Genomic DNA, 12790 nt, shown 5'->3' with positions numbered 1-12790 from the left:
AATTCAAGAAAAGCATGTTGCACACTACCCAGCACATTACAGGTGGTTAATAAATACATGTTCATTCCTTTTAGTTCTTTTCACCTTAGTAATAAACTTTTAAAAAGATTATTCTTTCCTCTTTTGGATATAAACAGAAGAATCATCTATACCATCAAGAGAAAGAAAGGGTAAGAAGTAAAGAAAGAACCCAATTCCTAATAACAAGAGTTATGCAAAGCTGAAATATGGTGTATCAAGAGATAATGTGCTCCTGCCATTGTACATATTCAGGCAAAAACTGTACAACTACTTTGATAGAGATAAAGAGTTGAGCATTACACAGGTGTTAGATGAGACAACCTTTAAGATCCATACCATTCCTGTAGTTTTAATAAAATATTGTTTTGACTGCTATCTGCTGCATTCTTTAGTAAAATGTTTCCTTAGTCAATTTTTTTCCTATAGAATAGAAACTGTGGTAAAAGTATTGCTATGACACAGTGATGAAATTTTTTTTGTTAACAAATGAGTATCAGTATCCAATGTCAATCATCATAAACAACTTATATATGAGGTTGGAGATGTAAGTTTACTTACCGTCATCATTCTTGTTTCCTTATGCTGAGGGAATTCTGAGCTGTCTCCCCTTCCTCTTTTGCTTCTTAGTTTATATTGAAGAGCTTATTTATAAATAGGTATTTGGTAAGGTAGTATATATCATTGGTGGCAAAATTAGATTTCTTGATTAAAATTTTGGATTATAAAGTCTACAAGCCAAATGACCTGTAATCTCAACACATCATATAATTTCTTCTATACAGAAATATACTCCCCAAGTATTTGGTGGCAAAACTTTTGAGGCCCAGCAGCCATGAAAAGATAACCTCAAGGTTTTTTTCTCCCTCACACCACCTCAAACCAGTTGTTAGTAGCAAGTTGATAGCTAATATTTTCATCCTTTTTTTGTCTTCTTGTTGTTGTTGTTATACAGGGCTCTCTCTGTTGCCCAGGATGTGGTGCAGTGGCATGATCACTGTAGCCTTGACCTCCCAGGCTCAAATCAGTCCTCCTGCCTCAGCCCCCTGATTAGCTGAGACCATGCCTGGCTAATTTTTGTGTACATTTTTGTAGAGATGGGGCTTCGCTATGTTGCCCAGGATGGTCTAGAATCCCTCAGCTCAAGCAATCCACCCTCAGCCTCCCAAAGTGCTGGGATTACAAGCATGAGCTGTAATAACTTGAGCGAGTTAGAAGGAATGCGCCACACACTGAGTTCCAAATTAAGAGTCTTTTTTATTATCCAGCAGCTGAGAGATGGCTAATGCTCAAAGTTCTCTCGGCCCAAGGAAGGGGCTTGATTTCCCTTTATACCTTCATTTAGGTAGGGGAGGGGGAGCCTAGCTGAAGCAGAATTTTATAGAAGCAGAACAGGCAAGTTAAGCAGTAACCTAGGGAGGTGGAAGTTCCCAGGATTGTTGGTTACTAAGATTATTTCCAAACAATCGCCAAGGAGGGTTCAAAGAGAGTTATACACCATAGCAGGTGTGCTTGCCAAGCAGGAAGTAGTTACATAAGTTATATGGTGGGATATGCACAGAGTCAGCACGGCATAAGCACAGCGTCAGTGTGGCCCAGTTATGCACCCACAGGGGCTGTGGTAGGGAGGGGGGAGCTAGGTTGGAGTTTACAGCTAAGATGGAGTCAGTGATGCTAGCCCAGGGTAGGTTATGACAGAGCCACTGGTAGCTAATATTTTCAAACAATAAAATGGATACTCTAGTATTTCTTATAATCTGAACATTGGTGCAAAATGAATTTTTCTTTCACTCATTTTTTTTAGTAAAAACCCATTTACTATTTCTTTTGATAACATGAAATAACTCCCTTTTTGTTACTTTCACTGCAGCTTTCATGATCCAGACATTCAGAGTCACGATGGCATTTTAAGCTTTTGGACTAGCATTTTGTTTTTCGTTTTAAATCTCACGTCTACCATTATCTATTTATTTTATGAAGTAGGGTTTTATGTTTATTTGCTTAGTTTGTTTCTCTTTTCGAATAGGAAATACTTAATTTCCCTGTTTAAGGTTATAGAATCTCTTAGCAATTACACGTTTATTATGTACTGTCTTAAACTAGCAAGTGACATGAAGGGTTAATATTTTTTAAAAACCACTTACTTGGATTTTTAAAGGCATAAAATATATGTTTTTTGTATGTATTACATATTTTGAATATATATTTTTGGCTGCAGTAAGCCCTGATTCCAATGTTTGGGAAATACCGACTAGCTGAAAGATGTTTTCTAAACTTAAATATTCTAACTAAGCTTTTCTTTCTTGTCAGCCACCAGCTCTGCCCACTTGGAAGACCTTGCTTACCTGGATGAGCAGAGACATACACCTTTGAGAACTTCTCTACGAATGCCAAGACAGAGTATGGGTGGTGCTCGCACACAGCAGGATTTAAGAGGTTAGAACCACAGAAGGGCTTTAAGGATGCCCATGAACAGATGGAAATGGGCAAAAGCCAAAAAGTTCCTTTGTTTCCTATTTCCATACTTCTTTAAACCTCCCTTAAGAAGTGAAATGATCCCTTTTAGCATGTGACCAGTTTATTTCTGCTGAGTCTAGAGAAAGATAAACACAAATACATTGTACTTCTCCGTAGACAGGCATTGTATAGTTATCAACATTTGAAAGCATTGGTTCCTCGAAATTCTAAAAGAAACAACAAATGTAAAGGGCTGTGGTAATGGGGGAAATAACCTTAAGATCTTGGATTTCAGAAGTGACTATGGACCAGATTCACCCCTAGCCAAATTGCAGGTGAACTATGCTGATCATCATATATAAGTTGAGCATGCCTAATCTGAAAATCCAAAATCCAAAATGCTTCGAAATCCAAAACTTTTTGAGTGCCATCATGACACCACAAGTGGAAAATTCCACACCTAACCTCATGTAATGGTTTGCAGTCAAACTTTGTTTTACCTTCAGGCTATGTGTATAAGGTGCGTATGAAACATATGAATTTCTTGTTTAGACTCAAGTCCTGTCTCCAAGATCTTTCATTATATATATGCAAATATTCCAAAGTTCAAAAAAATCTGAAATTCAAAACACTTCTGTTCCCAAGCATTTTAGATAAGGGATACTCAAGCTGTATTTTTCTAGGGAATTTGTTTTTGTTTTTGTTTCAGTGGCCATTTCTAGTAACATGCAATACTTTTATTATCTTCGTCTTTTAGAAAGTGCCTTTAATCCTGGCCTAGCAAGATCTACACAACCTATCCTTTTCCCATTCAGGTACCTGTTGCCTTACCTTCTTTGTGGCATGCTACATGCTTCTGCAAGCTGACACCTGACCTTTTTAAAGATTTTCATTTTGTTATAATGATGGTTTGGTTGAGGAGCCTCTTATTGGTATTTCTGTGCCTCTTGTTTCCTCAAAATTAACCAAACTATCTCTGATAGCTTTTAACAGTTCTTCTCTGGTATTTTAGCAGTCTCTAGCTTTACCACAAGTGTGTTTTTAATTTTATCTTACAGATTATTTTCATCTTTCCTTAGCTCTCTTCCTCACCCCTTGTCCTGTTACTTACTTTAAGCTGTATACATGTAGTTCCCAGTCCTTTTGTCCGTCCTGCTTGCCAGTTCTTCAGTTTGCCATATGTCGGTTGCATGGCCTATGCATCTGTGATGGAAATACATCAAGCAGTATTTTAGATTGATTATATCTAAAGCCTGAATAAGTTTGATCAAAAGAGCAAATAAGTTCTTTGTAGATTCTAGATATTAGCCCTTTGTCAGAAGAATAGATTACAAAAATTTTCTCCATTCTGTAGATCGCTTGCTCACTCTGATGAAGTTTCTTTTGCTGTTTAGAAGCTCTTTAGTTTAATTTGATCCTATTTGTCAATTTTGGCTTTTGTTGCCATTGCTTTTGGTGTTTTAGTCGTGAAGTCTTTGCCCATGCCTTTGTCCTGAATGGTATTGCCTAGGTTTCCTTCTAGGGTTTGTATGGTTCCAGGTCTTACATTGAATTAATTTTTGTATAAGGTGTAAGGAAGGGATCCAGTTTCAGCTTTCTGCATATGACTAGCAAGTTTTCCCAGCATCATTTATTAAATAGGGAATCCTTTCCCTAATGCTTGTTTTTGTGAGGTTTGTCAAAGATCAGATGGTTGTAGATGTGTGGTATTATTTCTGAGGCCTCTGTTCTGTTCCACTGGTCTATATATCTGTTGTGATACCAGTACCATGCTGTTTATGTTACTGTAGCCTTGTTGTATAGTTTGAAGTCAGATAGTGTGATGCCTCCAGCTTTGTTCTTTTTACTTATAATTGTCTTGGCTATGCGGGCTCTTTTTTGGTTTCATATAAAATTTAAAGCAGTTTTTTCCAATTCTGTGAAGAAAGTCAGTGGTAGCTTGATGGGGATAGCATTGAGTCTATAAATTACTTTGGACAATATGGCCATTTTCATGATATTGATTCTTCATATCCACAAGCATGGAATGGTTTTCCATTTGTTAGTGTCCTCTCTTATTTCCTTGAGTAGTGGTTTGTAGTTCTCCTTGAAGAGGTCCTTCACATCCCTTATAAGTTATATTCCTAGGTATTTTATTCTCTTTGTAGCAATTGTGAGTGGGAGTTCACTCATGATTTGGCTTTCTGTCTGTTATTAGTGTATAGGAATGTTTGTGATTTTTGCACATTGATTTTGTGTCCTTAGACTTTGCTGAATCAAAAAGTGGGTGAAGGTGTGAACAGACGCTTCTCAAAAGAAGACATTTCTGCAGCCAAAAAACATGAAAAAAAAAAAAAAAGCTCATCATCACTGGTCATTAGAGAAATGCAAATCAAAACTACATTGAGATACCATCTCACACCAGTTAGAATAGTGATCATTAAAAAGTCAGGAAACAACAGATGCTGGAGAGGATGTGGAGAAATAGGAACACTTTTACACTGTTGGTGGGAATGTAAATTAATTCAACCATTGTGGAAGACAGTGTGGTGATTCCTCAAGGATTTAGAACTAGAAATATCATTTGATCCAGCAATCTCGTTACTGGATATAAACCCAAAGGATTATAAATCATTCTATAAAGACACATGCACACATATGTTTATTGCAGCAGTGTTCAAAATAGCAAAGACTTGGAACCAACCCAAATGCCCATCAAAGATGGACTGGATAAAGAAAATGTGGCACATATACACCATGGAATACTATGTAGCCATAAAAAAGGATGAGTTCATGTCCTTTGCAGGGACATGGATGAATCTGGAAACCATCATTCTCAGCAAAGAAACACAAGAACAGAAAACCAGACACCACACGTTCTCACTCATAAGTGGGAGTTGAACAATGAGAATACATGGACACAGGGAAGGGGGAGCATCATACACTGGGGCCTGTTGGGGGCTGAGGGAGTAGGGAGGGATAGCATTAGGAGAAAAACCCAATGTAGATAACAAGTTGATGGGGTGCAGCAAATCACCATGGCACATGTATACCTATGTAACAAACCTGCACATTCTGCACATATACCCCAGAACTTTAAGTATAACAGAAAAAAGAGAGAGAGAGAGAGAGACACCAAATAATTGATTTGTGCCCAGACCCGAATGCACACCTTAATGAAGATTGGACAGAACTGCTGATCTTATGGACCTTCAGATTTGATTGAAAATCTGCCACCTTGGCATCATCTTGTATCTCACTACTAAAATACATACATTGTTGACTTTATTTTCTGCTTCACTAATCGTTGAATGATAGGTGTTATGCTATATAGAAAACAAAATTAATTGACAGATTTTAGCAGTGTAATTTTTGGGAAACATTTATGTTGAGTTCTGTTGATATGTGATAGCACTTATCTGCTTCTAGCATCTGAAGATTTAATAAAGTCTTTAACAGATATATTCTAGTGAGCTTGATGTTTACACACAGATACCAGTTTTACCTGGAACACAACAAAGATCTTTTCCATTGCATTGATCTTCAGCTGAAATCTTCAGTGAAAGAACAAAAGCATATTCAGAGATTTTTTCCAAAGCTTACCTAAATCTTTAGGAAGGGCTTTGCCTAAGTAATGAATTTCTAAAAATACTAATTTCATATCCCTTGCAAATAGTGTCATATCATTTACAGTGATACTTAAAGCTGGAGTTTGTTCATTGACAAAGGTGCTATGATATTAGTGTTTCAGTTCCTTGAGGTCATCTTTATTTTTCAAGAGCTTTCCTTTTAGCAGTCTAAATGGTTAGAACGTGCCATCCAGCTGGGTGCATTGATCCATAAGAAGCAGGGTGGGGTTTACTTAGCAGTATAAAACTAGTAATACTAGTTCAGAATTCTTCTCTCAAAATGTAACATGTTATCTTGAATATTGTTTACAGATGAATTATATGCCTTATGATAAAACTTAAAACACATTATCAAGAAAGGAAAGCAAACTTGAGCAGATAAACTTTCCTTATGTTTCTGCAGACCTGCTTGGCAGGCCTTTATAACTTGTGATTATCATATCCACAATGTTGTACTTTATTTCAGAAAAAGAATCAGATTTGTTTTCCTGGAATAATTTTTAAAAACATGTCACATCATGCTTTCTAATTTTATTTAAAGGAATATACAAATTGTAATTATATTTTAGTTTGACATCTTTTCCTTCTGATTATGATTAAATGAAACTACCCCCAAAAAAGTAATAAAATGGTTATTTTTTTGAAAGCCTTTTTTAGTCTGCATTAAGATATATCTTTCCACTTCAGAATAGAGGTATCTCTTTCTACATTTTAAAGGATACTCCAACAAGTTCTATGAAATAGGTTTCTTTTTTTAACTTTTATTTTAAATTTAGGGGTACATGTGCAGGTTTGTTACATAGGTAAACTTGTATCCTGGGGGTTTCTTGTACAGATTATTTCATCACCATAGTATCCATTCATTATTTTTCCTAATCCTCTCCCTCTTTGTACTTCCACCCACCAGTAGGCCCCAGTGTTTGTTGTTCCCTTTTATGTGTCCATGTGTTCTCATTATTTATTTCCCACTTGTAAGTAAGAACATGTGGCATTTGGTTTTCTGTTCCTGCATTAGTTCGCCAAGAATAACAGCCTCCAGCGCCATCCGTGTTCCTGCAAAAGACATGATCTCGTTCTTTTTTATGGCTTTATAGTATTCCATGGTATATATGTATCACATATTCTTTAACCAATCTACCATCGATGGGCATTGAAGTTGATTCCAGGTCTTTGCTATTGTGAACAGTGCTGCAGTGAACATACAAGTGCATGTGTCTTTGGGCATATACCCAGTTTATATTCCTTTGGGCATATACCCAGTTACAGGATTGTGGGATTGAATGGCAGTTCTATTTTTAGGTCTTTGAGGAATTGCCACACAGTTTTCCACAATAATTGAACTGATTGTGGAAAACACGCCTACCAACTGTGTATAAGTGTTCCTTTTTCTCCACAACTTCGCCAGCATCGGTTATATTTTGGCTTTTTATTAATAGTCTTTCTCACTGGTATGAGACAGCATCTCACTGTGCTTTTGATTGGCATTTCTCTAATGATCAGTGACATTGAGCTCTTTTTCTTTTTTAAAAAAAATTTACTTTAACTTCTGGGATACATGTACAGAACATGCAGGTTTGTTACATAGGTGTACATGTGCCATGGTGGTTTGCTGCACCCATCAGCCTGTCACCTGGGTTTTAAGCCTCGCATGTGTTAGGTATTTGTTATAATGATCTCTCTCCCTTTGCACCATACCCCCCAACAGGCCCCAGTATGTGCTGTTGCCCTCCCTGTGTCCATGTGTTCTGACACTGAGCTCTTCATATGCCTTTGGCTGCATGTATGTTTTCTTTTGAAAAGTGACTATTTGTGTCCTTTGTCCATTTTTTTTAATGATGTGGTCTCTTTTTTTCTTATAAATTTGTTTAAGTTCCTTGTAGATTCTGGGTATTAGACATTTGTCAGAGACATAGTTTGCAAAATTTTCTCTCATTCTTTAGGTTGTCTGTTGACTCTGTTGATATTTTCTTTTGCTGTACAGAAGCTCTTTAGTTTAATTGGATCCTGCTTGTCAGTTTTTGCTCATGTTGGAATTGCTTTCAGTGTCTTCATCATGAAATCTTTGCCCATGTCTGTGTCCAGAATGGTATTGCCTGGGTTGTCTTCCAGGGTTTTTATAGTTTGGGATTTTACATTTAAGTTTTTAATCCATCTTGAGTTAATTTTTATATATGGTGTAAGGAAGGAATACAGTTTCAATCCTCTGCATATGGCTAGCCAGTTGTCCCAGCACCATTTATTAAATAGGGAGTCCTTTCCCTATGCTTGTTTTTGTCAATTTTGTTGAGGACCAGGTAGTTGTAGGTGTGTAGTCTTGTTTCCTGGTTCTCCATTCTGCTCCATTGGTCTATGTGTCCATTTGTACCAGTACCATGCTGTTTTAGTTACCGCAGTCCTGTAGTATAATTCAGAGTCCGGTAGCGTGGTACTTCCAGCATTGTTCTTTTTGCTTAGGATTGCCTTGGCTATTTGGGCTCTTTTTTGGGTTCCATATAAATTTTAAAATAGTTTCTTCTAGTTCTGTGAAGAATGTCATTGGTAGTTTGATAGGAATAGCATTGAATCTTATCAATTACTTTTGACAGTATGGCCATTTTAATTATACTGATTGTTCCTATTCATCAGCATAAAATATTTTTTCATATGTTTGTGTCATCTCTGATTTCTTTTGAACAGTGTTTTGTAGTTCTCCTTGGCGAGATAATTCACCTACCTGGTTAGCTGTATTCCTAGGTATTTTATTCTGAAATAGTTTTTTAATCACAGTTCTGGTTTTAAGTGATCCTAGAGAGGGTAGTCAATGCTCATATACACTGTAGTGTACCCAGTAGATAACTAAGTTTATAGACTGACCGATTCCAAGTATAGAGACTGTCTGAAATAATATCCATCTGGTTATATATCTAAAGAACATTTGAGATGGCAAGCATTGATTGGGAACTTCATATAAGCAGAATTTTGTATTATTCTGTTAAGAGCAGCGTTTCTCAAACTTTTTGGTCCCAGAACCCTTTTATACTCATTTTAAAAAGGGTAAGCTTTTGACTTACCTTTGGAAACTAAGCAGGGTGAAACGGGTTCATACTTGGACAGGAAATCGCCTAGAAATACCAGGTGTTGTAGGCTTTTGGCTTCCGGCTCAGAAGCTTAGCAGAGACAGTTGTGCTAGACAACATAGCAAGACCCTATCTCTACAAAAAAAGTTTGAAAATTAACCATGCATGGTGGTGTGCACCTGTAGTCCTAGCTACTCAGGAGGCAGAGGTGGGAGGCTCACTTGAGCCTGGGAGACCAAAGCTGCAGTGAGCCATGAGCCATGATTGCTCTCCTATGCTTCAGTCTGGGTGATAGCATGAGACCCTGTCTCATTTAAAAAAAGAAAAAATTGAACTTTTACTTATATGGGATAAATTGATATTATCATATTAGAAATGAAAACTAATATGTTAAATATTACTCTTTGTTTAAAATAGATTTTTTAAAATAATAGGGATTATTGAAATATTCATTTATTCATTTTTTTATAAATGATAGACCCATTACATGTTAAAGTCATGTAAGCTATGGAAAATTCCACTGTACTCTTGTGAAAGAATGATAGTAGGAAGAGGCAAATAACCTCTTAGTACTATAAATACAGTTTTGACTTTGCAAACTCCAAGAACATCTCAAGAATCTAGGGATCCCCAGATGACACTTTTATTTTATTTTAGGATCATGATATTTAAAAAGTTGTTTTGTTGGCTCTGCCCCTCCAGAGGACTTCCAAATCCAACGACTTTTCACCCCCTTCAATGCTACCTCTCACTGAGACTACTGCAGTAGAGGAGCTCGGTGGCTCTCACTGTGTGGTCATGGGACCAGCAGGAGTGGACTTAACTAGGAAGTTTTCAGAAATGCAGATTCTTTAACCCCATTTCACACCTACTGAATCAGAAATTCTGAGAGAGGGGCTGGCAAGCCATGTCTTAACAAACCTTCCAGGTGATTTTGCAGATCACACTTTTAAAACCACTAGTTTAGAGAATGTCGTTGTAATTGAAGATAAGCTTTATATCTCAAGGTCCATATAATTTGTTTACAGAAATGCAAAAATATGTAGTTTGAGAGCTGGTTATATGTTATGCATGAACATGGTTTAAGAGTACACACATAATTAATTTAACAGTTGCCTTATAGTAACTGCAGTTGTTTGATAATAATGGTCTTTTGACTGCTGAAGCAGAGATATTGACATCAACATTGCTTCATTAGTAAAAAGTTGTTTTTTTTTTAACTCTTCAAAACAGCTGTTTTGAACAAGTGTTCTACTAAAATTGATGTTTCCAGAAACCCATCCCAACAAGGGAGAGATCATGTGAGTCTACTGGCCAAGGTTTCCTTACAGCAAGTTAGTAGATTCCTAGCCGTCAACCATCCAAGAGCTTGAATGCTAATGATAAAAGTCATAGATTGTGTACTAGGACACGTTATATAGCTAGCTAACCTACCACAAGCACCTTTTCTACCCCCAAAGCCTAAGGTCTTTGATAGATATTAATTTGAATTAATTTAACAAATAAAGTTTTTAACTTAAAATTTTAAAATTAAGCTGGGTGCGGTAGCCCATGCCTGTAATCCCAGCACTTTGGGAGGCTGAGGTAGGCAGATCACCTGAGGTCAGGAGTTTGAGACCACCCTGGGCAACATGGTACAATCCCATCTCTACTAAAAAATATATAAAAATTAGCCAGTCATGATGGCACAGGCTCATAGTCCCAGCTACTCAGGAGGCTGAGGCATAAGAATCGCTTGAACCCTGGAGGCAGAGGTTGCAGTGAGCCCATATCACACCACTGCACTCCAGCCTGAGAAACAGTCTCAAAAAAAATTTTTTTAAATTATTTTGGCGTTCATATTTTTTAATTTAATCACCATTATATTAATGTGGAGTTATGCTAGAAATTACCCACCTGAAAATGTCCACTCTTTCTGATCATCTTAATGGAAGCTTTTATTCCACAGAGAAGGATAGAAACTAAGTTTGCTGCCTATTACAAGGAAGGAAGAAATAGTTTATTTTTATGGATAAATTTAATAAATCTTATAATGGGATATATAAAGAGAACCAGGAGGAGTTAAAATATACAAAGCAAATTCTAGCATAGTGACTTTGAATGGTAGCTACTTAGGGTAAATTAATGTTGAGACCCTAACCCACCTGGTCTTAAATTATATCCATACTCTTCTACTTGAAGAAATTATACATCGTTAATTAAAACTTCATTTCTCAATATATGCTGGTTTCCTTAGAACTTTTACTAAATCTCATTACATAAAAGGCCATTCAGAGGCTTTGTGTTTAGTTATTAGCTACTTTAATAGACACTAGGTTGGAGGGCGTATGTGCAAATGATAGTCTGATTCATTGGCAGAATTTATGTGAAATTGGCCCTGCCACAGTTAACTTGGTTTTATCAAAGCAATAAATTTCATTTTTATAAAATCCGTACTTGACGCCATTTATGAGTCCCATACTCTTTTGAAACAATGAATCCTTTATAAAGATGACTAAGATGCATGTCATGAAGCTAAATGCTCTTCTTACATTAGCCTACTGAGTCACACATCCCTAGGTTGCTTAGTCATCTTGATCGTTGCCTGGCTGGCTTTCACATTTACAAGAGAATATTTCCGTCAGTCTTTTCTACCTCATTGTTCATTATTGCATCTCTACAAGTAAAATTAAATTTTCTTCTTAAGTAGATTCAAAATCCAAGGATAAGTTTGCATGCATATAACTTCCTGTAGTAAATATTACATGGGTAGATTATAAGTTTTAGTTGTATGAGGTTGTCCCTCTCACCCCAACCAGCTCTTCTGCAGAGTACCTGAAAGTCTGAAAATGTCTTTGAATGTCTGCTAGATACTAGTCTATGCTTTTTGGAGTAGTCTGGTTGTGATTTTTTTAAAGCAAACCTCTACTTATTGAAGTCACTCTATAAGAAAATAATAATTAAAAATAAATAAAGTCACTCTAGATATGTGCACAAATCTAATAAACCAGTCTTATTTGGTAAATTATGTCTTAAAGTCCGAAAACCTTAGCAGTAGCTAATACATGACAAGTTTTTCACAAGACCTGCAAGAGAAAAGTAGCCTTTGAGGAAGAGAAGAGTCTATAAACCAGTTAATCTTCTAATATTCACATACTCACTTTAAAAAAAGACTGTAGAGTAACATGAATAAAACTCTAATCATGACATCTAACTCTGCAAGATGTATCACTGGAAATATTTTTAAATGCCTTAAGTGCAGTAAAGAAAAATAACATACTCCTATGCCATTTTGATGATTTGATCTACATTAGATTTAAAGAATAAGCTTCCCAATTAATCTTATTATTTTCCCTAACAGTGACTAGATCTACTAAAGTAACCATAATGCCAATAAATTTGCTTAGATAACACTTCGCAAAATTTTTTGTAGTTTAGTAAAATGATCTAAGTTTTTCAATCTTGTAGCATATAAAAGGTTTGTTGTGGAATAACTTCCCCAGATACTCATAAAATTAAAGAACTAGATTATTTCATTTGTAGAACCATAAATGAAAGGCTGTTTCATCAATGAGAGTTCATTTTAGAATATTTTATCTTAAATGTCAACTAATTAAAATAGCCAGTTTTGATATTCCCAAAAATAAATGTATGTCACCTTAAAAGCCAACA

The 12790-nt window shown here is 36.2% G+C and overlaps 1 protein-coding gene across 8 annotated transcripts in view; it reads left to right on the top strand.

The window, feature by feature from the left end:
• Window positions 1-12790, top strand: part of TANC2 (tetratricopeptide repeat, ankyrin repeat and coiled-coil containing 2) — a 437594-nt gene that overhangs the window by 292634 nt on the left and 132170 nt on the right. For all 8 annotated transcript variants that reach the window (XM_017549227.2, XM_017549226.2, XM_017549224.2 and 5 more), the window contains one exon: window positions 2329-2454. In XM_017549227.2, the coding sequence (XP_017404716.1) occupies window positions 2329-2454 (126 nt within the window). The remainder of the gene's footprint in view (window positions 1-2328; window positions 2455-12790) is intronic.

This window comes from Cebus imitator, unplaced genomic scaffold, assembly GCF_001604975.1.
Source record: "Cebus imitator isolate Cc_AM_T3 unplaced genomic scaffold, Cebus_imitator-1.0 Scaffold217, whole genome shotgun sequence".
NCBI lineage: Eukaryota > Metazoa > Chordata > Mammalia > Primates > Cebidae > Cebus > Cebus imitator.
This window is presented reverse-complemented; position numbering and strand designations above follow the sequence as displayed.